Below are 25,549 nucleotides of genomic sequence, written 5' to 3'. Positions count from 1 at the left end.
CTCCGGCTGCCGCGGCAGCGTCGGCCCCGGCAACGCCGGAACGGAGAAACACCCCGCATTCCACCGTCTCCGCTGTCCGCCTGCCAAGTTTCGCTGCCCCGAGCCAGACATCTACACCAGAGAACCTCTGACTCACGGGGAAACGCTCGCTCTCCCTGCTTTACCTCTGCTCCACATCTGCGGTCCTGGTGAGGACTAAGCAGGGCACAGTGAGGAAAAGACCAGGGCTGGCCCTCAGGAAAATAACAGCCAAGCGCTCTAAAACTATGATGCAACCGATTTATTAAACAACCCGTCACATCCTTCTTCAGGAATTTTATGACCTCCCTTAACCCTTATGTTCCGCTGTCCTACACTTATCCCAACTCTTCTGCATCACCTTTTCCATAAAACATGGCTTCTCCCACCAAAAAAAAAATTGGGGGCCTGACTAAACCACCTTTCACTGCAAGTCCACACCTTTTTTTAAGAATTTCCTGCTAAGGAGCATGCAAGTACGGGGAGCCTGTGTCTTTTTCCAGGAACAGGGGAAAAACTTTAATCACATTTCCTGATATTACACAATGAACATTTCACGTTCGTTGTGTAATAAGCAGAGGAGGAACACCTCGTACCAGCTCTATGTGTCTGTGGGCTCATCTACTGTACAAAAATCCCACTAAGACACTTGCTCTTAGATTTATGATGCTTCTACTACACAGAAAATGCAACACAAACCAAAAGCTCAATCCCATACAATAAAATTTTAAATTTGCAATCGCCAGGACACCCAGTACTCTGACATAAGCTGTAGTGTACAACAGTAGGAAATCACACAGACACAGTAACACAGTAATGCGTACGTAATGGGCTCCTTGCCCATCCCTCTCAAGTGAAACTCAACTTTCATCTCCTCATGCTGACTAAAAGCACAGGGCCAACCCTGCCCTCCCAGCACACCAGTGTTGTCATCTCTTATAAATGCTTCCAAAAGGAAGTAGAACGTTTTTCCCATTGTGTAACAAACATCACTCCCAGACAGACAGAAGTTTATACAATGAAGGTTGTGATAATGAGGTGGGCATCACATAATATTCCATATTTTTATTTATTTTTTTAATCCATGGCTAAGCTCTGCACCTCTCTCAGTAGACCCAGTAGTTTGCAAGCATCTAAAGTGAATCTAAAAATCCTCTTATGTTAAATAAACTAAAACTACAGCAAGCACAGCGGGACAGAAATGCAAGTACCACTTAACCACTTTCAACTGCAAAATGAAAAGAGCTACTTTTAAACACCCAGAGCAGACCCTAAACTCATGCAGGGGTGTCTGTGCCTATCATTGCAACCTGCCCAAATAGAATATAGTCATACACAACACTCATATTAAGCTTCACTCTCTGTTTGTTTTCATCTATAAGTCACCAGTTACAGACTTACCAGGTGAATGACACATACATTCCTTACAAACAAAACGAACAGTTCCCTACACAGAAGGCCTTTATCACGGCTGCTTTCTAGTACATCACAAATATGATTGGTATGTAACAGTAACATAAGAAACTGCTAGTAATTGTCACAAGCCATGATTAATTTGCCCGTGGGTGACATAAGAGTCATTGGCACCATTGTACGTCAGCAGCAGGTTTCCGTTTGTTTTCTGCAACAGTGCACGATGTCTCTCTACTTTAAGTGACTCATCATTCAATGGTTCATCGAAGAAGAACGCAGGGAACGCAGGACGTGTGGCAGTGGTCCCGACTGTTGAAGGAAGTAGTAAAGCTGACACACAATCTGAATGAGTCCAGTCGCGAGGTCAACTTCACAAGAGGAGATAACGTACTGAAAACCAGGCTTCCTATTTGGCAGAGCTCAAACAGAAGCTTTTCCATACTTTTTTTTCCAAATTTGGGAAAGGTTCTAGACGAAGCCAGTGGACTGGGTCTCACGCCAGACGGCATTGCCCTCTGGATCTTCTGGATCGCGACCGCCAACCTCCCTCCAAACTCAACAGTGTGCAAATGTGAAGCGACTGAAAATTATAAGCACATCTAGATTCAGTCCACGAGAATTAGGCCAGATGAATTGCGAAGGTGGAGAAAACTAAATAAAAACACCTGAGATGCAAATGAAGCCACATGAGCACTTAAGACGACAACTGCTTTCACCTACTCTGCCCTCAGGCACATTCGCCGCGGGTGACAGCATTATTTTCTGCTTCAAAAGCACTATATAAAAATCTGCAGCAGACAATTTAAAGGAATTAATTGTAGAGACTCCTAGACCGATTCTGGAGAGTGGTGTAGAGTTTTGGGTCAACTTGGAATATCTTCATTTGGATGACCAGACAAATTAAAAGTAGATGTGTTTTACTGGACCAGCGTTATTTTAAAAATCTAACATTTAAAAATCTAGCATTGCTGTGCAGGTTGTTATATGAGGAACAGTGTGAAACAGCAACACAGTGCTTAAAATGTACAGCCGTTTCTTACTTCTACTCATGGAAGATATCAAAGACATCTGACATGCTCCTTGACACTGAGATGCAGCTACTTCTTTCACTGTCTGTCTGTCTCTCTCTCTCTCTCTCTCTCACATGCCCATGTCCCATTGCATTTATTTTTTTCCACGCTCCTCTTGTCAAGACTTCCCAAGCTGAGGAGCCACTCCAAGGGGAAGTGACACGCCCCGACGCAGGAGCGAGAACACCAATATCACGCTCGCGTCGCCGCAACGAAGACCACGGCTCACAAGTACCTCCCTCACCTCTATTCCGACCTTTTCTCCGCCTGCACACAAACACCTGGAAACAGTGTAAATGAAGAGGGCCGGCAGCCTTTCAGAAGGCGGCGGTGCTCTGGTTCGGGTCCCTGGCACTGACAGCGCCCCATATCCACACATCTCCACACATCTCTCCACACATCTCCACACATCTCCACACATCTCTCCACATCTCTCCACATCTCTCCACATCTCTCCACACATCTCCACACACCTCCACACACCTCCACACACCTCCACACACGGCGCGTGCGTTTACCTCCTGTACGGAGCGCGCGGCCGGCTTGTCCTGGTGGTTGGCCAGTAGTAGGAAGGGGAGCGTGCAGAGCTGAGGGTGCTGCAGGGCCGAGTGGAGCTCTGTCCGGGCCATCTCCAGGTCCTCGTCCGACGAGGCGCTGTCCAGGACGAAGATCACACCCTGGGACCCCTGGTAGTACCGGCTCCAGTACTTCTTGATCGAGTCGGCGCCTTAAAAAGAAAAACACGATTCAAAATTATTTTGAACACCAGATGTCATGTCACTGTCCTTATCAATTACAATTAACATTACTGGAAGTGCATGTGTCCAAGGCAACGAGCAAGGCTTACAAGTACAAGAGCACTAGTTCAAGTGTAATAGCATTACAATAGCACTTCATGCAGTGAGATAATTTAGAATATACACTAGGTAAGGGAAATGGTGATTATACCCACACTTGACTTCACTAAGGGAACAAGTTGATAAAAACAACCAAGTACTTGACTAGACAGTTATTAAATATTTGGTGCCTTCCAAGTATTGAAAATGCTGTTTATTCAGTAGACAGTCCTGGATGTAAAAGCTGAGAATGCTTTAACGCAGCTGAAACTGCCCATCCCCTACAAGCAACTGACAGATGGAACTAAAGTACATCATGAAGTTTTAGTATTCCACCACATATACACAACTGAGCCCGAGCTGTTTCCGTGGCCTGGCAGGGATATTTCAAAGTTCTTGAAATTCACTTTTTAGAATAAATATAGAGCGATATCGTGTTCCAAATTACAGCCAGGAACAAGCCAAAATATAGTTTCAGCACCTGAAAGTGGTCTAGCAAAAGAAATACATTTCTCTGTTTAATCCGCAAATACCTCGGACAAAATGCATTACCGCAGGATAAAGCAGACAGCTTGAAATACAAAGGGGAATACAACTGGATCCCAAGCAAATAAAAATGATTTCTTTACAATGAGACTGGCCTGTGTTTGGTGTTCACATATTTACAACGCATTTCCAGTGCTTAAACATTTCTCAGATAGTTTTCTCAATAGTACAACTGCACCACCTGACCAGTCTAACTATTTTGACAGTTGACACTGGAAACAGACCGTTGAGCATTTTGAGATACCGCTCTCATAAAAATCATCGAGGAAGCACAATTACGCATTTTGATCACTTTACCCTTGCGTGCCAACTATTGCCTCCAAAGACTTGGCCCGTGGGAAATGAGCGTCCAAACGAACTGTATTTAACGCACAGATTTTCTTAAAAGTCAGCTCCGCCAGTTGGAAAATTACTGTGTACATGGTTACTTTCAAGTGTACATTCTGACGGCATCTCTACAGCGTAGTTCAAATGCCACCGATTTATCAAAAACACATGCTTTCTTTTTCCTTGCTGCAATTTGGGCAGGATCTGTTCGCCGAGGTTCGGCGCACCGCGGCTTTCGTTCGGGTAGGTAATCTGCGGCGCAGTGTTACATGCTAACAAACGGAGTCGCTGTCCGATGTCTCCCTTGGTCCCCTTTTTTAATTTTGAATGTCGGGGTAGCTCAAGCCTGCAGGGATGCAGAGGGGTACGGTCAATAATAAGTCTTGTCTTCCTCTACCGTGTACTTCCTTCCACTTTAATAAAGTTACAGTACATTTCAGCGACTACTTCCTGTTTTCCTCTGCACTTTGTCTCCACAGCCCATAAGAGAGAGAATACAGTAGGATGACACAGTGTGATGAATTTAAAACATTTAAGGGCACACAATTCTTTAGAGTTCCAATATTGCTTCATTACAGGAGGCCTTTGGTAAGCCTGTCTCCATCAGTCGAAAATTGCAAAGTCAAATCAATGGCCTCAAAACTAACAAAACTGCATTCTTGTTTATTTTGGAACTTGCATACATTTCCATTATTATTACAATTAATTGATTATTGAATTGCTCATTTCTGCCACCTATTGGTTACTGACAAGGGGCTTAAGAAATAAATGAGGGGCCAAGTCTCTGGTTTTTTCTTTTGAAAGGTCCGTCATTAAATGAAATCAGATGGAAACATTACCTTACGCAGTGCAATGTAAGAAAACAAATAAATAGTATGATTAGATTATTGTTACAAGCTTTAAAATTCAAACAGCTGTGTTATTCCAGTGGTGAGAGTTTTATTCAGGTGGCTAACTAGCTACACATTTAAAAAAATAAAATAAAACACAGCTACTTGATGCCCCACTGAATAAGTGACAAGTTATTTGTGGGAGGCAAAAAATATTCACAAAAGTGTATGTTCAAAAAGGGGAATTGCACTGATGTTATGAATTATTTGTTTTCATGATTTCCTTCTCAATCATGAGATTTGGCTATGCCAAATCCAAAATGTGTAGTTACGGTATACAACTCTGACAGTCAAAATGAACATTAGGTACATTAGTGAAGGTGCAAAAACAATCTAATAACACCACACAATAATGGTATCTTCAGTACTGTTTTGTCCATTACTTCTCATTCCTCACCACTGAATATAATGTAATCAAGGTACATTTGCACACATATGTGTATTACACAGTGAGAACTCATTGTCCAGAGAGTCCTCAGGGCTGTGCTTATTCATATAAATCAAATAATGAAACGGGACAAGCTTTGCCATGTGTGAGGACACAATGAGTCAATTAATGTTATAAAACAAAATAAATCTGGTAAAAATTCTACTTTTCCTGCAATATGCTTCTTTTAAAAAAAAAAAAAAAAACTGGCACACATTCCAGACATTCACAGCACGCATGTTTGAATCCGAAAGCCATTCTCTACCCTCAGTCTACAACGGTAGATTTTTTTTAAGCTTATCCTGAAATAACCTCGTAGATCCCGAGCAGGCATTGTGCGGGCGACTGCGATAAGAGCGCGATCCATCAGCGTAAAAGTTATTTTTATGTTCTTTTTTCATAGCACACTTACAGTGAGTGAATGCCAGCAGCTTTGATGACAACGGTATTTCAAAACTGACTGGTAAACATGCACTTATACTCATTAGTGTCCACTATTCATTAGTGCCAATGACTAAGATATTCAAGACTAAGTCAAATTAAACTGAACAACATCAACCATATAACAAGCAATTTATGAAATATTTCTAGTAATACACAAATCATGATGGCCTAATTTACGAAATAGATTTTCCAAGTCAGGTTATTATAATAAAAGTATATATTAAATTGAGATAACAAGAAATTCAGAAAATAAAAATGACCTAATGGACAGGAATTGCAAATCCCTCTTCTTGCCAGATGGATTGTGGTAGTAAGCAGTACTGCAGGGATGTTCTGCTCTACTAAGTCACACTCCAGTCCTGTCAGTTTCTGGCCTCAAGTGAACCATTTTCATACAATCTCTTCTCCATTTAATGCACTGTACATGGTTTCACTTTGATCCGTCAAAATGGATACCCTCAGCTTGTGTTGGGGTTTGTACAAATGTGTTATTGTGCAGAAATTAAAGCAGTTTCAAGAAAAAAAAATTGGGTTCACTGCCATGTTTTTGTTTAACTGTAGTATATGAACACAAATTCTAACAAACCATATTCAGTTAGTTATCTTCACTTCCATGACCCTGGCTTTGGATCCTTCCAACTTCACCTTTAACAGAACAAAACCATGTTGCTAATCTGAGTTTTACTTTTATTGTTGAACTCAAGTCAAAGGAGTCTCCTTTGAAGTCCCTAACAGAAAACAGACATCTGTGGGGAGAGACTTTGGAACTGGGAAAGCAGGGGGGAACTGTCTTCAACAGGCTTTTCTAGAGGTAGAAAAGGGTACCAGGATGCAGAATAGGCTTTCAGTATTGTTAACACGTTTTCCATGTCCTTAAATCAAAAGTCCCCGGCAGCCAAACAGCCTACACAATGAGACTCCAGAGCGTAAAGTCCATTTAGCCAAACGGTGTCATATGCTCATTGCAACGTTTTAACCATAAGAACCCCCCTGTAACGTAGCTAATACTTAAATAAATAAACAGAATAAACCTATGATCAATCCGAAGAGCAAGATTCGTCTGGGAAAAAAAGCAACCTTCCTTTAAAAACCCCATCTGAGTCAAAACTCCAAATCAGAACAGAACGGATTCCACTGCTTTAAGCCTAATAATAATAATTAACAAATGATTTCAATTATTTGCAATTTTTACAAAAATAAGAACAGCTAGACCGTACGGCCACTTAACAGCAAAGCAAACCACATTATGATCAAGTCTGACGATAATACAAACCACATTGCAACAAAAAATTATTACGTTTCTGTGGTTTCCAGAGGGGAAAAAGTGTGAGATAAGTGTTTTCAGATATCCTGTCTGTGGTGGCTATCAAAACACAGGAGCAGGGTCTGCACGGGTCTGTCCTTGAAGAACTCAAACTGATTCAAAGAGGGAACACACACCGCCATCAGTGTGCTGCCTAAAGCCTAATTTATACTTATATATTTTGTCATACCACAAAAATTACGTATTTTCAACTGACAAGTGTTGTCACTTGTCGAAAGTGTCATGTGACAAAGCTTTAGATTCACAATCAACACTCTCCCTCAGCTTACAAATAATGTCCTCCTTCCATTATGTTTTAATGGAACACATTTAAGAATCAGCCTCAAAGTGGGGAAAAAATTTAAATAGCAAGAAAGGATGTGAAAGATAACAATAACTCAAGAAAATGAGTTTGTAATTTCGAACGACCTGTGAAATTAATTCTTGCATTTCATATTTACTTATTCCATTTTAGATTCACTAAAGCCATCCAGGTGAATAGCCTTACTCAAAATGTATAATGCCAGCACCTAGCGCTTGAACCCACAACCTTTGTGCCACAAGCCCAGTTCTGTCACTGTTACGAAACATGGCCGCCCCACACACTTTAACACGGATGTGTGATGTCACAGATAAGCCCACGGTATTACAGGTATCACAATGACAGTGTATTTATGGCCCTCACTTTTGCAGCAATGCGCCATTTTCCCCAATATGGAGAGCACCGCGTAGCACGGGTACTTCCTGGTGGGACTGAGGTTGGTAACCCGCGTGGTATCTGCAGACTGGGGCAATAAATTAGCAGGGACACCAGACATGCCTCCAGTCTTCCACAGGGGCCAACGCAGGCCACCATCGTAAAAGTCCCCGGCACAAACAATTCCAGCAATTCTGACAATGCGATGGGCACGCGGTCACTGCAGTGAAACGTAATACAATTTCTCTCTGCAGTTCAAGGTTAACACTCCTGTCATATCCCAAAATCAGGGGTGGGAAAACCACTTCGTTTTTTATTTTTTATTTTTTTTTAATCAAAGCCTGACCTGCCAATGAGGTCAACTAAAGGCACCATCTGAAAATCCTTTATATTGACTTCTACATTTAAGCTTTAAAAAATAATTAGAGTAGAGCACAAGTGGAAATAATTTAGAAGTAAAAAAAATTGCTAGAAGCTGTGTTTTCCTGACTCTAAAAAGTCACGGACCGACCGATGTCGGCCACAGATTTCCTTGATGATTGCGACCTAACTCTGCTTAAGTGAAACAAAATGAAAGGTCCATGAACAATATACAACTGAGCGACTCCTGAGGTTCTTAAAACGTCAAGGTGCTTTGAGGATTGTCAGAGGAAGAGGACGTAGTTCTACTTAAATTAGCATCGCTTGGGAATTGGTGGTAAAAAGGCATTTCCCTGTTTAGACATCAGGAGTCGTAGTAATGAGTCGTTACCCTCTCTGGGCAGGAGGGAGCTGCCTTTGAGAAGCACAGCTTGAAACCCTAGCCCTTAAATGCTCTCTGGTCTACAGCTGGAGTTCTCTCCTCACCATCAGAACTGTTCCAGCCGAAAGCACGTCCACAGCTGAGGGTCAGCAAAGCACTGGCAAAACTAAACCGCAATGGACGCAGCGAACAAGTGACATCTGAAGGAGTCTGCCACTTTGTACATGGGGCATTCGAGTCCGGGGTGAGGCGGCGCTCGAAACGGTTTAGACCGTAGGCAAATGACAAGCAGAGATGGGTTAAATGGCCGGCTCCCATCATGACGTTTGCTTATTGTTCTTAATGTAATGAGGTACAACAGTGAACTCATCCAAGTCAAAAGATGTTTAGGTTCAAGAATTTTAGTAAAGATCAAAAGAAATGCGCCATAAACAACAATAGCCATTTAGCAAGTTTAGTAACAATAGCTATTTTAATAAGTCCTTTACATAACATCATTGGGTCATTTCCTTTCTTGAGAGGCTAGACGGGATATTGATGCACATTTGTGTATCTTCACAAAGCACACTGGAATTTGGAGTCTGTACCACTGTATCAAGTGCATCTCTATAATTACTGTATTAACAGCCGAGACTGTTAAATGAGGTCATTTTGACATCCCGTTGCATGTCCATTCAATGGCTATTCAATATGTAAAGACTTAACGGGGAGCTTGAGATGTCTGTTAGTCAACATGCTGTTCTGAAAACAGCACTCTCTAAACAGATTTTGTTCCATGAATTCACAGGAACAGGTTTTATTCAGCCGCCAAAAGAATTGATATTTAATACACTAACTCAGGAAAAACAAGCACAAAATGTTAGACCGGGCTTTTGAATCCTGCAGAAAATAATAGATCATTTCTGCCTAATCCACTCTCACAATCTGACATTTAAAAGAGAAATTTGCACCCTTCAACTCCAAGGCTCTTCCCCCCCCCCCCTGAAAGGCTCATTATGTTGTTTAGTTGATCTGCCACTTTTCCAGCTACAGTATAAACCTGTGAAGTTCCCAACATCTTTCAAAGTGAGTGAATTGCCCTGCATAGCCAAATATGTCAGGGCGGCACCTCTTCTTACGATGCTAAACCACAGACGGGTGGCCATCACAGATTCATTCCACCGAAAGAAAAATTGTCTTTTGTCTGACTTCCATTTGAACTGACTTGTTTTCCATTCAACATTTACATCATGAAAATGCAGACAAAATGTGCACTGAAAGGCAGAATGCGTGAACATTCTGGAACGTGCGACATGAATAATTATGGTCTGTCCATAATCATATGGACCATAATGATACATGTGCCCACAAAGCTATGACTAAAGGGCCATACAAGAACCAGTGATTTGCTCTGGACTGAAACCCTGAAAAGTCAAGAGACATCATTATTTTACAAAAGGTAATGAGATATGCTCTCTGGTCTACAGCTGGGTTTCTCTCCTCACCATCAGAACTGTTCCAGCCGAAAGCACGTCCACAGCTGAGGGTCAGCAAAGCACTGGCAAAACTAAACCTCAATGGACGCAGTGAACAAGTGACATTTGAAGGAGTCCGCCACTTTGTACATGGGGCATTCCAGTCTGGGGTGAGGCGGCGCTCAAAATGAGCTAGACCGTAAGCAAATGACAAGCCGAGATAGGTTAAAACACCAATAAGACTAATTCCCTAAAAATGTTATCTGGATGGAACAAAGAGCAAGAAGAGCAGCATGCGTGAATCACAGTGAGTAGGGAACGGGAGCAACGGGTTGTATCAGGGGCATTACTAATCAGATACAAGAACCACCATGCCAACGTGCACATCCTCCTGGAAGCTTTCAGGTGAGCAAACTCCATAAAATGTGCAGAGTCATTCCTCCGTGGAACTACACTCACTGCCTACATGGCCAAGACAACAAACAGGACCCATAGTGACACAGACTCTCACATTTGCTTTATACGGAAATCTTATAATGACAAGTAAGTGAAGGCTCATATCCACATTGTGCATCTTACTCTTAGAACGACGTTGCTGCTGTATTGTCAAAATCAATATGTTAATTTGGATTGATGCAAAATCAAAGTTTACCTCCAAGTTCCTTTACATTTAGGATGGCATTCGGGAATGGTACAGCTTTGATACTAAAACCTGAAAGAAAAAAAAGAGAAAGGATCAAGGACACATTTAAACTGGAATGGGGTTTTTTTTTCCATTGAGGGTTTAACTACTCAGTGTATTGAACAAGTAACCAATGCAGCTTGAGCGGCATGAGAATGACACTGAACGTCTCGCTAAACGGTTGCATATATCTGAACGCGGAGGGGGGCAGAGACAGAGAAGGGGCCACTTCTGAGAAGGCGCCATGGCTGAGACGCGAAGCATCTCATGGATCCGCTACGTCGCCATCTCTCGCTCTCTGTCTTTCCTCACTCACAGTTAGCCCACAGTCTGCCCATAGTGGCATTTAAAGGCATGGCGGGTACTTTGCATCTATGACACTGTGCCCTTGTTAAAACAACACATTTCATAAATGCACGTCCATTTTGAATTCCATGTATTTGACCCCAACTTACTTCTTACGGAAATTCCATCATCACCTCTGATTCCTCGCCAACTAGATTTGTGTGCTTATTTTTACTTTTATTTTTTCCCTATTTTTCACCAGTCATTCTGTACTGGAATGTTTCACTATTATCATTTATTAACTGTGATTATTGTATCAAATAAATCACTTACATTGACAGTATAAAATAAATATTTAACAATGAGATGACAATTTCATAATTGCATTTGCTAGTACCACAGAGGTGCAAAAACGAATTCAGTTTGGCCATACTATATAAAATATAATAAAATATAATGGAAATTAATTGTATATGGTTAACTACACATCACACATTTTGGGTTAAATATTCAAACAATCATCTGGCCATAACATCCCTTCTCCAGGTAGTGGGTGGAGGCACACATCCATCAACATTTTAATAAAAGCTGGTACATTCCTGGGCACTGAAATGATGAAAGTACTTGAAATTTATTCAGTAAAATAAATTTAAGTTAACAGTATTTGGAAATTATCTGAATGAAGTATTTGAAAATACTTTAATATGTTGCATATTTGTTTTTAGAATAATATATGAATTAATGATTTGAATAATTGTAAATACTTCAAATACAAGTAGGCTATTTTGTTTCTAAAGAAAGTATTTTCAAATGCGTAAAATAGAAATCATTTGTTTGGGCCAGTTTATTTGTTTATAACTGCTTCTAATACATCCAAACTAATTAGTATCTGTATTTGACCCAGGTCTGGGATGACTAAACTGACATGCAGTACAAGATGGGATCATTACGTGTTGAGAGCTATGTCATTGTCGCAAGCCAAAGTGATTCTGGTGTGAAGTGAAATATGTGAATTCTGTCTATTACAGCTGGTGTGAGATCCACCTGGACATGGGCCCTCCGCTTCTACATTAGGACTGCACTGCTGCACATTTCATCTCAGTGATGATGAGATGTGACATGCCAGCACAAATACTTAACCATAATAGAATTTCTGGAAAAGTGCACTACCTGACGAAACCGCACCAGAATCTCTCTGTTCCTGGTACAAATCTCTCAGGAAGAAAAAACGGACTCCCTGCCAGAATCATCGCCCCCCCAAGAAATACTACAGTGAGCAGCATGGGGTTTTTGGTACCAGTCAAGCACAACTCTACAGAGTGCGTAATATTGGTTTTGTTTTCTTGTAATGCAGTGTTCCCCCCCCCTGCTGGCAGTAAGCGGGCCTCACCTGTGGTGGGTACGATGTTGTCCGCTCCCTCGTTGCAGAGGCGGGACAGGAGGCTGGTCTTGCCGGCGCCAGTCAGTCCGATGCACACCACATCGTACTCGGGCCTGGGCGGGGGCGGCCCCTTGCAGCACAGCGCTCTGAAACACTGAGACAGAGCCACAGGGTACATTTCACATAGTGGGGGGGGGGATCTGACAGACCAAAAAAAAAAAAAAAAAAAAAAAAAAATGCCAGGGGTATTTGGAACAGGAGCCTGGACTCCTGGTTGGTGCGCTCCTTTTGAAAGGTCAGTGTTTTCTGCGTCATGTTTTGCGCGCTTGCGATGGGTACAGACAGTGATCAGACCCTTAATGATTCACAGCCTGTGGTGGGAGGCCCAGAGAGACACTGAGGGGCAGATGCCGTAGGAGTCACAAGTGAGACATTGAAGACCCGCGTGTCGCGTCCCGAATCCACAACTAAAAAGACCCAATTAAGACAAAGATCAGCTCGGATGATTCAGAGCTTTTCGATGCCCTTTGATATCCGGTGTCTTGTGACAGGAAACAGCCCAAAGCCACACGCCAGCCAAAGACAGGATTGTTTTTGCCTGCGCCGGATGCTTTGTATTAGACCTGAGAATATAATTTTGTGCAGAACGTCTGTAATATCTGAGGAACATGTTCCACTTTACTCTAAATTTCTTCTTCCCCCACAATTTTTCTCAGTGGCATCATTATTCAATTACCACAGAAACGAAATGGGCCGACTTTAGCTAGCTGCATCTTGCGTGGGGGGAAAAAACATTTTCAGGTCATTGGTTTCTATTCTAACGGGAATATGGGTTATTGCATTACTTATGTCATTTTAACTGAAGTTTAACTAAAATGCCAAATGACAACAACAACAAAAACAGTTAGCTTTTCTACTGAGCACGCCAGATATAGGCCTTGCCCCTTGAAAAATGAACGGCACCATCACACTGCCCACTACACCTGTAGGCTCACATGTCTAGACACCGTGGACTCACTCCATCTGTGCCAGGGGGCATTTTGGAGCCCTTCACAAACACGCGGCGTAGCGTCCGACCGGGCTCGATCGCCCTGGCGACGCAGAGCCTTCGCCGAGGCCACCGCTGCCCAATCCCAGCGCAGGTGAGAGGAACGGCGGAGACCGTACGGGCGAGGCCCAGAACGCCACGCCCCTCGGCTGCTCAGGACGCATCCCTGGACGCGCCCGGGTGCCGAGCTGCAGACAGGCGGCCTCCGCTGACGGAAGTCGCCTCACGTGCGGCTTGGGGAAGCAGCAGCGGTGCTGAAAATGACAAACCGAATTATCCGATGGGGACAAGACCGCATATCTGAATATGTAAATAATCAACTACGCCAGCTTGTCACGAAAAAAGAAAAAATAGAAGCAAGTGAAAGGAAAAATAATATTTCTATTTATATTGGACGCATGCATGCACGACCATTCCAAAATTTACTTTGGCAGAGAGGGATTTTTCACGGGTTACATATCAGAAATGTACGCAGAATTCATTACAGCCTTTACCTCCCGTCTCATTTCTCTTACTGTAGCTGTAAAACTAGGCGATCATCTTACTGCCTTAGAACAACAGGCAGGCCTGATGACCTTTAACCTCAAGAGCACAAGCTGAACATACGCATTTCCCAAGCTGTGAAGACCACAGAAGCACAACTCATTTTCTATCACTTAAATGTTCACCCCCTAAATCATTGCATTTCCCTGATTTTCAAGGCACATCAACATTAGAAAGTTGATGAAGAGATCACAGAATTTTTTATCCTTACAGATAAATGCACAGACGAATGAGTAGGATGTACGAAGGAAAGTCGGACACTATGGATCGGTATCGTACTCTTCATGACTCATCCACTACTGATCACAGCTCAGCCTGGCGAGCCGGAGAGGAACGACCGAGGGGGTCTCAGGAGCAGGGCAGCACCCGCCCCTGGTCCGTCGCAGGAGGAGGACGCCGGGTCGCCCGGCTCTTCGCCCGGGCGGCACCGGGCCCGTGGGCCACCGGGGGGGTGCCGCGGCTCCTGTGTGAGAGCCCGTCTACAGCGCGGGAGGGAGGGACGCGCCTCTCGCAGCGCGGCCCGGCCGCTGACCCCGCGGCCCCGGGCCCCTGGCCACGCGAGGGCTCCCTTTAGGACCGGGCAGCCTCGGCTTGGGCCGACCGACGGGGGGGGGGGGGGGGTGATTTACGAGGACGCCCGGTCAAAGGGCCCGGAGAGAAAGATAAATAAGTCCGGGTGGGGGGGGGGCGCTCAACCCGACACTTTCCAGAACCCCGGTCACGGAGCTGCGTCACTCAGGACGTTTCCACCAGGCACGTCTTCAGGCCTGTCCAAGGCCCACCAGGCTCCCCTTCAACTCTAGGTGCATTTTCAGAGACGTCTGGGTGGCAAGACAAGCATGCGAGAAAGCTCCTTGTCTGTGAGTTTAACCACGGCTACTCGGGGATATCGTCGTTCGTTCGAACGCGATTGCGCGCGTCTCGCGCTTTTCTCACAAAGGGTTAACTCACAGCCCGGTCACGACACTCGAAAAACTAATTTTACCCGAGGCCGCTTTTTCAATACAGTAATGCGAATTCTTTCGGTTTTGAAGCGCAACTTCCAAACAGCGAGGGTGGTCATCCCAAATCCCTTCCCCTGATTATATGCGGCGAGTCATACAGACGTTGCCAAGTCTCCTCTCTAAGGGTGGGGAGAGCTTGATGCCCAGCTGATTGATCGCTCCTTATTAGATTGGACGTGTTTTAATTGTGTTTCTGTAAAAAGGGCCCCGAGACGTTACCTCACTGTTGTTTTGGTAGTTGTAAAAGCTGATTAGCCGGGTTTTATGTAAATGAGGAGCACAGACGTATAAATATTCCAGGCTGATACTCCCCGTGACATCGCCGCGCCACACTCCCAGATGAAATGCTACGCTGATAGGTGCACTGCGTTTTTCCCCCCCCCCGCCACAGACTCCGCGACTTCGCAATTTAAAAAAAAAAGATGTCAGGACATCAAACGGCTGATGTAATTAAGAGGCCTGGCGGAGGGCCAAGCCTTGGCCCCGAAACAAAGATTTAACAGCATTATAACCAGCCGCGGCAGACATTCCTCACCGCCGGGCCAAATCCACTCCGCAGCGCCGCGAGATTAAATCTCAACGCGAGGGTAACCGACGCCGGACGACACAGGGCGGCGCAGCCGACTGAACGTCACCCCAAACTTTCTCGCCGCACGAGTCGACCAGTTAACTTCACAAGGTCGAGAATAGGACGGAGTGAGCACGTGGAAGGACGGCTTGAACCGAAGTGCAGTTGATCGTAAGGACATGCGTGTACCTTGAGCAAGTACAACGAATGCTAGATATATCGCTGTTAATGATGCATGAAAGTGTAATCGCTTGATAGAGTCTGCAGCGAATTAGTATATAAATCCGATTTTTTAGCGCTGGCGACACAACGGGACCGTTACCACCGGTGACCGTTATTAAGGGTCGCTTCCGACCCGCAAAGTGCCCGTTAAAGGTCCTCCATTTTGCGTTTGTGAAGACGCGGCTGTTTCTCTGCAGCGATGGGAAAGTGAACTACGTGCCTGCCAGGCTGGCACGCCGCACACTCAATGCTCAGCCATCCGAGGCATGCATCAATAATTCGATCTATTTTAAAGACTGGCATGTGTTCTTAGAGCCAATAAATAATAATGTTGTGGTGTGAAGGAAGTGCCACATACCCAAAGCTCATGCTCTGCTTCTGTTTCTGGTGCTTGGCATTAGCCACCTTAATTCCCAAATGGGAATTAAATGAATATCTTTCTTCTGTCCATACAGCTGCTGAGTACATCGATGAGTACAAACAAACATAGCTTTGTGTAGAAACACAAATTTTCCTGGCAGAAACCGAAAATGAACTTCAGCGAAGCGCTTGCTGCAATTATCATCTCGATTAATAAAAAAACGCATGCGTTTAACAACGAGTGTACAATCAGTTAATTACTCCTTCAGGAGAGCATGTCACTCATTAGTGCAACTGTTGTGGCGCATGCAGCAGCATCTGTAATTGGTATTAAACGGCTAGCTAATTCATCCAATATGGATTCCGACAGATGTGCGCAAACGGAACAGCTCTGGCCCCGACGCAGCATCTGCTGCAGAGAAAGTGGACTCACTGCGTCATCCTCCCCCCGTTTGCCGCCTAATCGCTAACGCGTGTGTCAGCCCTATGCTCCACAATAAGACGTGTTTTTAAGTGCGAGCAGCACGGGGATCCACGGAAACCACGACTCTGTGGCGTTCGCCGACGACGGCGAGTCCAGGCGCAGGTCAGGTGTTCCCGGGAAGGCGCGCATTAACGACAACGGCTGGTTTCACACACTGAGGGACAGAGAAGGCAAACCGTCTCTCTTCAGCTTCTTTCATTCGGTTATAACAAACGCCAAGAAGACATAAAGCTAAAAATATATACACCCATTTTCCATATCTGTCGTCCAAAGGCTGTTATTTAGGGTGAGGGTGGTTGGATTTGGGCGGGCGGGGGGGGGGGGTTGTAAAGTCAGGACAGAACGCACCCTCCCACCTGACACTGACGGCGGGGAGACGAGGGACAGGCTGAGCTCGCCGTTCCCTCCCAGATCATCCAGACCCCCATCAGCAGCCATCAGCAGCGCACGGCCAGCACTTGTCAGCAGAGCTCAATCATGACCTTTCAAATGACAGTCCTTTACATGGGGCTTCAGCTGGAGGGGGGGGGGGGTCCGGAGAGCCAACGAGTGATATGTATGTAATACACACCAGCAACAGTCATAACAGACCTCCCCTCACTGTTGCTATGGTAGCTGTGTATGTGTGTGTGTGTGTGTGTGGGGGGGGGGGGTGATTGGAGGGTGGGGGGTATTCATTCATCTTTTCTCCACAGTTGTTCACATTCAACCCCTAAGCTGTCTCTTTGAAGTGGTTCTGACGGGGTGGGGGGGCGGAGGCGGGGTGCGGTACAGTAGAGTCACACATGACACAGCGGGAGGGGGGCGCTTGCTAAGAGGCGAAAGGAGAAACGCGGACCACTCGCGGCCACCGGGCTTCTACGGTCGCCAGGCCAACCAGATGACTTCCTGTTCCTGCGCAAGGCGGGGGGCTCGAGTCGACAGAGAGCCCAAGAGCACGGCCACTAGCCACTTCGCCACCCCGTACGTGTTCTTACACGTTTCATAACTACACCTCAAACCCGCCCTTGCTCCTTTCTAAAAGTAAAACCACAATGGGGGTGAGAATCGAGTGCCTGTTACTACAGCCCGTGCTTGACAAGTTTATTTGGATGATAAAAATGAACAAAAATGTATTTCTGTTAATCCAACGTCGCCGCGTGGTTAAACAGTAGTTTTACTTCACCTTGGAAATAACAACAGAAAAAGGCTCGATGACATGAGCTTATTCTCTGGGAACCAAGGCTCCAGAAACCAATGGACACACTGAAGAGTGCTCAGTTACGACTGAACATTTCACAGACTAACATATCTATCATGTGGCTCACTGCCGCACTGTATTACAATGTAATTCAGCGGTACAAAAGTACAGGCTTTGTTTCATGGTATTAGATGCAATTTTATATTTAACTTTTATAAAGAAAACATTCATATTTTGAGCAGAGAATGAAAAGGGAGCATCTTGTCCCAGTTTTGGTGGTAGTTTGGGTGCCATGTGCTTTTCCCCCCTCTGCCATCCCAGCACCTCTCTCCCTCTCTCTCTCTCTCTCTCCCTCTCTCTCAAACCTGATTGACAGCAGCGTGCTGCAGGCTGGTCCACGGCGGCTCCCCCCCCCCCGGCAGAGACGGCTCAGGAGCAGGGCCGTGGGTGAAGCCACAGCGCCACCTAGCTCCCTCTCTCAGCCCTGCGCTGCGCTGCCGAGCGAGGAAAGCGAGGTGCCTCTGCAAAAGCTCTTAACACCGCTCGCCCGAGAGCGAGCCGCGCCCGCCGGCCGTCCCAAAGCCGCGCCTCCGGCTTCCGCTCGGCGAACCTGCGCGCACGGTAGCCGCGGCAACGCTCAGGCTCCCCCCACGCGAGACGCGTAAAACACCTCCTCCGAGGCCCGGAGGACCCCGCGAACCGAAGAGGTTTATTTTGGGGTCGGGCCGGATGTCGCGCCGCCGTTCTCTGAAACGGAAGCCCGGGGCGGCTCTTCCCAGAATTCAGCGCAGCTGAGCGGGGGAGACCGGCTCGCAGACGCAGATAAAGAGAGCCCAGGGAGGACTGAGGAGGCTCCGAGAGAGAGAGACAGGGGAGAGAAACGCAGCGCGGAGAAACACCGAAACAGACGCGTCCTGTGCTGGGGTTTCTAGGACTGGACTGGACGGGACGGGAGGAAAACGGGGCGGGGCGGAGCAGGGGCGTCCGCCGGCGACAGCGGCGTCCCGTCCGGCTTTACGAGCGGGGCGACCTGGCGATGGAGCGCAGGACAGAGCCAGACAGTTTTGTCATTTAATACCCCCCCCCACCCCCTGCTCCCCCGCGCCCCGCGCGGCGCAGTAACCAGCATCGGCCTCCCGCCTAACATGGTAGCTCTGACCCCGCGTCCGAGAGAGGCCAGATCAAAGCCTGGGAGCGGCCTTGGAAAAACATTTGGACTGAGAACGGACGGGACGTCTGTCAAAAGGTGAATCCCACCGAGCGGAGGGCCGGATCGGGTTACCCCCGCGTGCCCAGATGAAAGAGCCCCGCTAATCGCCATACACGGGCTCTTCCCCCTCCCACACCCCCCCCCCCCACCCGCTCCCATTAAGCGGCCAGCAGGGCGGCGGCCCCCGCCCCCGCCGCCGTCCCCAAACGCGATTCTTACCGCCTAAAAACTCTCAGCGCGGGCTTTACGTTCGCCTCAAATCTGTGGGGCTCGTCTCTTCTCCTGCTTTTTTTTTTTTTTTTAGATTCCAGGTTCGGCCTCCTTGCGAGATTTTGGGAACGGGCAGAGGCGGCAAGAGGGGAGGTGAGCCGGGTGTGGGGGGGGGGGGGGCAGTAAATCTTGTTGTCACTGACAGGAAGGCTGTTGTGAACCATTACCATAAATCTGACAAACGCTAATTTGATGGGAGGCTGTATCTGTCTGGTCCGAGGCCAGTCTAGACGGCCTATTGAGAAATCCTGCAGCGGGACTGTTTGTTCCCAGTAACACCATCTGGATATGGCAATAAGAGGCGAGCGGCGCGGTTCACACACGGATCAAAGTGGGCGCTTTCCATCGCCATTGTGGGGGTGTGTGCGCCTGCCCCCTCGATTCGGCGGTCTTACAAAACGTTTCCAAGATCTCCGAATTCAAAGGGGGGCCGCCTAATGAGCCGCAGAGCGCGGCCGCGAAACACGCGTGTCCGTGCCAACGCGGCGAGGGCTCAGACGCCGAGTGGGGCCGACCCGGAGCTGGGCCGCAGATCGCGGAGGGGCCGTCCCCGCGGGGCCCCGCTCAGAAGCGGAGGGGCCCCCCGCAACCGGGCCGGACGCGCCCACGCTGGCCCGAGCGGAAGGGGGGTCCCCAAACAAAACCAGAACGGGTTCACGCAAGGAGAGGGCCAGGAAGAGGTCCCCCGCGTTCCGTACGGACGCGGCGAACGCTAGCCGCTCGCCCACGGCTCCCCCGTGGCGGTTATTCACGGGGAGGGGCCCGACGTGGGGCCCCGGTGACAATCCAGCTTCCAAACGCCTCCAAAAGTGGCCCCCGCACAGGGACACATCCAGTTTGCTGTTCTGTTTTACGACTGCTAATCCCCAGTCCAATCACAAGAAACTCGTAAGCACGCTACCCCGTTACACAACTCTGACAAATTCACTATTATGACGACGACGGGCTTCTGCAACGGTATCTTTAACTGCCTGACAGGAGACAACACTTCAAAAAGTCAACTGTTTATTTGCTTTTTTCTCTTGATTCTATGTTTGCTTTAGCTTTTTTTTTTGAGGGTTGCGAGTTTCACTCTATTTAGCCTAACTTTTTTTGTGGGACAACTAGAAAGCATAACGGGAGCATGATACATGATCCGAACAGTAGGTCCTGCAGGCAGTACTGTCTCACAAGAGAACATGGGGGACGGGCTGGGGGGGGGGGAACGGCATGGGGGCCCATATAGCTAAAGCATCCCCAAACAAAGAGTAAACATCTATCTGTCTGAAGTCTATCCCGGAACCAATTTGAATTTCATGACGATTATTAAAAATGTACTCATTAAGGGGGGGAGGGGGGGGGCAGGAAACAGGCCAGGAAAGAACTCACCCACAGGAATGTTTTCATGCTTTCCCTTCTTTAATCTGCCACTGGAGAACACAGGCCACCGCATTCATGCACAAGGAGGGCATCCTCTTAACCGTTACTGCACACAGGGGGGGAACGGGGGGGGCCACACATTCGCCCGGCATTTGGGAATATAAATCTTGTAATTGGGAAGGGTGATTAGCCGGGACGTATTAGCATAAGGCGGCGAAACCTTTAGCTTTCCGGGCACAATATAGCCCGAAAAGATGTTTTCCGCACTGAGATGGAGGATCAAAGCCGGAGGGGCCCCCTTTTGAAGCCCCCTGACATACAAATGCGAGGGCCGAGGGGAAGGAGCCCCGGCCCAGAGACGTGGGGGGGCCCCGACCCCCGCATCAGCCATCATACAGTTTCATGCGGCATCTATTTATCAGAGATGGGCCTAATTTTTAATAAAAACAAATCTCCGGGGCCCCCCTCTCCCCCCGCCAAGTGTGGGAAAGTTCCTAAGATAAACACGTTTCCGTCAAACGGCGAGGCCTGCGCTCTGACAGCCATTTACAGGCCTCATTGTTTGCGAAAAAGATGCGGACCGACTCCGAAAAAAATAAATCGGTTTTTAAATTTCGACACCGCAGCCGAGAATCAGGTTGACACGGCGGAATGCGCCGCGCTCCCCGCCTCTTTTTATGCAAATGAGTTCCCGCGACCGGCGGGAGCGGAGACCTTTGATTCGTTAACGGACGGGATCCCTCGTGTTGCGCCATGCGAGCAGGTCACAAAGTGTAGCCCGTTCCTTTCAGTAGCAACGGCTGTAACGTAGGCTACATACAGTGCACAAAAGATCAAATGTTGCAAAGTAATATGCAGATTTAAAGACCTCGAAAGTTTTTTTCAGAAAATATTTTAATAGCTTTAAAGACATGGAAGTAAAAATATTAAACACATTAATGAAGGCAAGCAGGTGCTATTAATACTAACAAGTAGCCTATATTTGTCTTTTTTGTGTTTTGTTTGATGCTTACGTCCTAATTTACAGATATTATGAAGAAAGAGAAAGTTATTGGATCAAATTCCTTGCCTCTTTGGACCCATCCTAAGTTTTAGCCACTTTTTTAAAATGAATTCCCCAGACAGTAGCAAACAAAAAAGGAAAATAAACATTTAAAGGGCTTCAGTATTGCAAACATTACAGTACCAATATGTACTGTACAAAAATAACTATAAACAGGAAATGGTTGTGTAAGCATTGTCACCGGGAAACGACCTTCTGAAAGAACACAGCTGCAATATGAATGTCGTTTTACACTTCATACGCACTACCTGGCACGCCTGAACACAGTAATACCAGAGCTCAAAGGACACCCTGCGTAGAATCACTTCATCATCCATGAAACATTAAAAATATTTGTTTTGAATCTGGAGTGACTCCAAATGGGAAGTCCTCTAATCTGCACTCTCTCAAAGTCAAGAAACGGGAGCCTAATCACATTATGTCCCGGATTTCATCTGTCTATTGTATTTCAGCCACGGGGATGAATGAATAAACCTCAGCCTTTGCAACCCAACTGCCGCAGAAATACGAAGCCCTGGTGGTCACAAGGAAACTTCCTGAACTACTCGGAAAGACCAAGGAGTCATAGTGGTCAAAAAATAAAAAAGAAAATCTTGCTTGGTAGTCATTTTTCATCACTTGCCACAACAGTCAGATCGTTAGACTGTCACAGATGCAAATTTTATACACAGAGATCACAAAGACCAGCTGCACTGGAAGAAGGAGTGTCTGCTATTTGAAGGCGAGCGGTTAACTATGTGCACACTCAATCCCCTTCGTTCTGACAAAGGTTCAAATGGATATACAAAGCGTGCCCACCAGTTGCTGTGCATTGTTGAATGTGTACAAGACGTAACCATAAGGAGAGCATATCCAATTTGCAGTGTTATCCATAGCATAAAATTGCTCTTTGAGTGACTGCATTAGTGAAGCCAGGTGATTTTAGCTGAATTCCTGCCTTCCTGCCGACTTCCCACAATGCACAGAGCATCTGCTATGCAAGACGCAGAGCCCATCGAGTTCCAATCAGCCTGAGCAGCAGACTGTTCTTGCCTCCCCAATGGGATTACCAGGTACTGTAGATGCTGTCCAGTGGAATTAGTGCATGCATTCCCAAACCATATGAGATGTGTAAGCAGTGATCATGTTCTTTCAGGTGGACAAAGTAGACAAAATCAGTGCGTTACCTTGGGGCGAAAAGTAAGACGGCGGATAAACAGATGAACAATGTTTTTTGGCATTAGCTAAAAAATAAAAAAAACAATGTTCAGACCAAATGCAGCCCACAATACTTCAGGGGTTTTGCTCAAGTTAGTTATGTGGCCGCTAGTTATGTTATGTAGCCTAGTATTTTAACTTATCTGATGACCCTTGTCCTCTAATATGGATACTCATGTATTTTATCTTGTTTCATATAGCCTATCATGCATCTGTTGTGTTGTTTGGAATGTTTTTACATTCAACTCAGGCAACACTAATAAATTGTGCATGGTCTCTGATAAATGAATAAATAAACAAATAACTAATCATCTCCTGACAGGTTGAGAAGAAAACGCGGGAGCTATAGATTACCATGGACGCTGTAACAACCAAGTATAGTAACTCACAAGTAAAATAAGTCGATGCAATAACCAAGTATAGCAACTGACAAGCAAGAGAAGTTGATGCAATGCATCCTGCCCTAGCAATCTCCAAACGTGGACTGTTTTTAAGACTCACGCTGCAAATCTCTCCAGCACGTTCAGATCATTTTAACAGTTTCTCGTGCTTTTTGAGAAAGTACAGAAAGACGAATATGTCCTTTCGGCCAACATGAAAAGACTCAATAAGATTCCCCCAATTACAGCCCTGGGCACTGCCGACAGGTCTGTGCTGAACAAACAGAGCTGAATGAGCCCATTTGCTTCATAAGCAGTAAGCATGTATTCCACTATTAGGCTACATTACATTACATTATAGGCATTTAGCAGACGCTCTTATCCAGAGCGACGTACAACAAGTGCATAGGTTTCATGATGTAGAGGCGCAAAAGAAACACTAGAGTGAAGTAAGGATCGTAGTGTAGGATGAAGTAAGGCTACATCTATCTAGCGTGTGTGTGTGTGTAACTACTACCCACCATAGGCTAGGAAGCGTCTGTTCTATAGCTCCCGGTACATGGACAGTAATATTCCTGTTGCGGGCGACTAGCACAGGTGTTTTTCAGCTTTACTGGGATTACATTCATATAAAATGGATCTGGCCCAGATCTCACCCTAACTCGTCACCTTCTCCCTCACACAGCCACAGAAACTCCCATGTTTCACTGCAGCCAGAGCTCTGCGCAACACTGAATGAAAGCAAACCTTAAGACTGCGGACAGAGAAATTAAATACAGTCATTCAGAACTGCACCTTGTATGGTTTCCAAGATTACGCTACACGTTTTTCTTCTTTTGTTTTCTTTAAAAAAATGCCTGGCCTGAGGGTTCCACTTCTGGGAGCGGGTGGGTCAACATTTGGATTTTGTCTTATCTGCTCTAGCATTGCATCAGTTCCAGCTTTGACCAAATTCTGCTTCAAGAAATTTCAAGTGTTTCAGATTATGCGTTTCATCCACATGTCCAAAAAGGTTAAATACCAACTGATCAGGGAAGTGTACACGTGCGTGCACAAGAGCATGTGTACTTATGTAGGCTACATGCATGAGAACCGTGCAATCGCTAAGATAAAGAGAAATGGATACTGATGACAATCTTAAGCTCATTTTCATTCGTTTCTGCTGAACTTTCTCCTCAATTATGCACATATGTGCTGCAAATATATAGCCTATACATTTTCTTTTTTTAAATAAGCACAGAAAAGTCAACAGTTGATCTTAAAATTGTGAAACTGACAGCTCGGACCTCAGGAAAACAAAGTAAAAAATGATCTGAACCCCTAAGCAATAGTACACTATTGACCACGGCGATATGGTAAGACAGTAACTTCACAGAACGTATTTTAACTTTCACAAAAACACAGCTGAGTTTACGCGTCTCCTTGTACAAAGGTAGTGTTCTCAATGCACTGCGCCTGCTTTAAAACTGGGCTGGCATCCCCCAATTAACTATGCAAATGCGCATAACCCCTTCGTGTGCTCGCGGGGTCCGGACCTCGTTCTTCACCCTACAATGTCGCCTGACACCACTTCCCCTTCAGACACAGTATTCTGAAATATTTAGCATATTTTCTTTTACATTTCCTCCACACTGGGTCCAGTTCCTGTCCAAAATAAAGAGGAGAGCCCTTTGAGGGCCGGTCAATAATGGAGACTATTGTGGCCTCCATCCCCTCGGTCGCTTTCGCATCAAAGGGGCTCCGGAGTTCTTGCTGGGTGCAGCTGAATGCCGACCAGGCCCACCCCCCCACCGGAGAGCCCGAGTGTGGGTGCGGGGGTGGGGCCCGTCGCCACTCTGCACCAAACAGTCAATTAGGCAAAAATGCATGACAAAGAATTCCAACATTGTTTCAGTTAACAGTAATGATGGCCCGAGAGCTCGCTCGGCCCCTCCATCACGTTTCGCTAGCTTCCACCGCGCTACGCGCGCCGGCACTGAGAACACTAACGGGCTTCAAAAGCAGGGAGCGTTCTGTGATTACTAATTAAAAAAGCCGTCGACTTTGTGCTAGCTTGTACGTTTTTGCGCAGCTGAAGAGCTCAAAGATTTTCTGTGGAAGAAGCACTTTGTAAGACTTCAAGGCAATTCCAGGCCCCTCCAAAGTT

At 46.2% G+C, this 25,549-nt stretch overlaps 1 protein-coding gene across 2 annotated transcripts in view; it reads right to left on the bottom strand.

The window, feature by feature from the left end:
- Positions 1–25,549, bottom strand: part of LOC135238846 (ADP-ribosylation factor-like protein 15) — a 101,709-nt gene that overhangs the window by 51,036 nt on the left and 25,124 nt on the right. For both annotated transcript variants that reach the window (XM_064306955.1, XM_064306954.1), the window contains exons 2-4: positions 12,525–12,669; positions 10,820–10,879; positions 3,020–3,228 (exon numbers count right to left, since the gene is read on the bottom strand). In XM_064306955.1, coding sequence (XP_064163025.1) covers positions 3,020–3,228; positions 10,820–10,879; positions 12,525–12,669 — 414 coding nt within the window. The remainder of the gene's footprint in view (positions 1–3,019; positions 3,229–10,819; positions 10,880–12,524; positions 12,670–25,549) is intronic.

Source organism: Anguilla rostrata, chromosome 14 (assembly GCF_018555375.3).
Source record: "Anguilla rostrata isolate EN2019 chromosome 14, ASM1855537v3, whole genome shotgun sequence".
NCBI lineage: Eukaryota > Metazoa > Chordata > Actinopteri > Anguilliformes > Anguillidae > Anguilla > Anguilla rostrata.
Note: the sequence above shows the minus strand (reverse complement) of the source record. Positions and strands in the feature narration are given on the sequence as shown.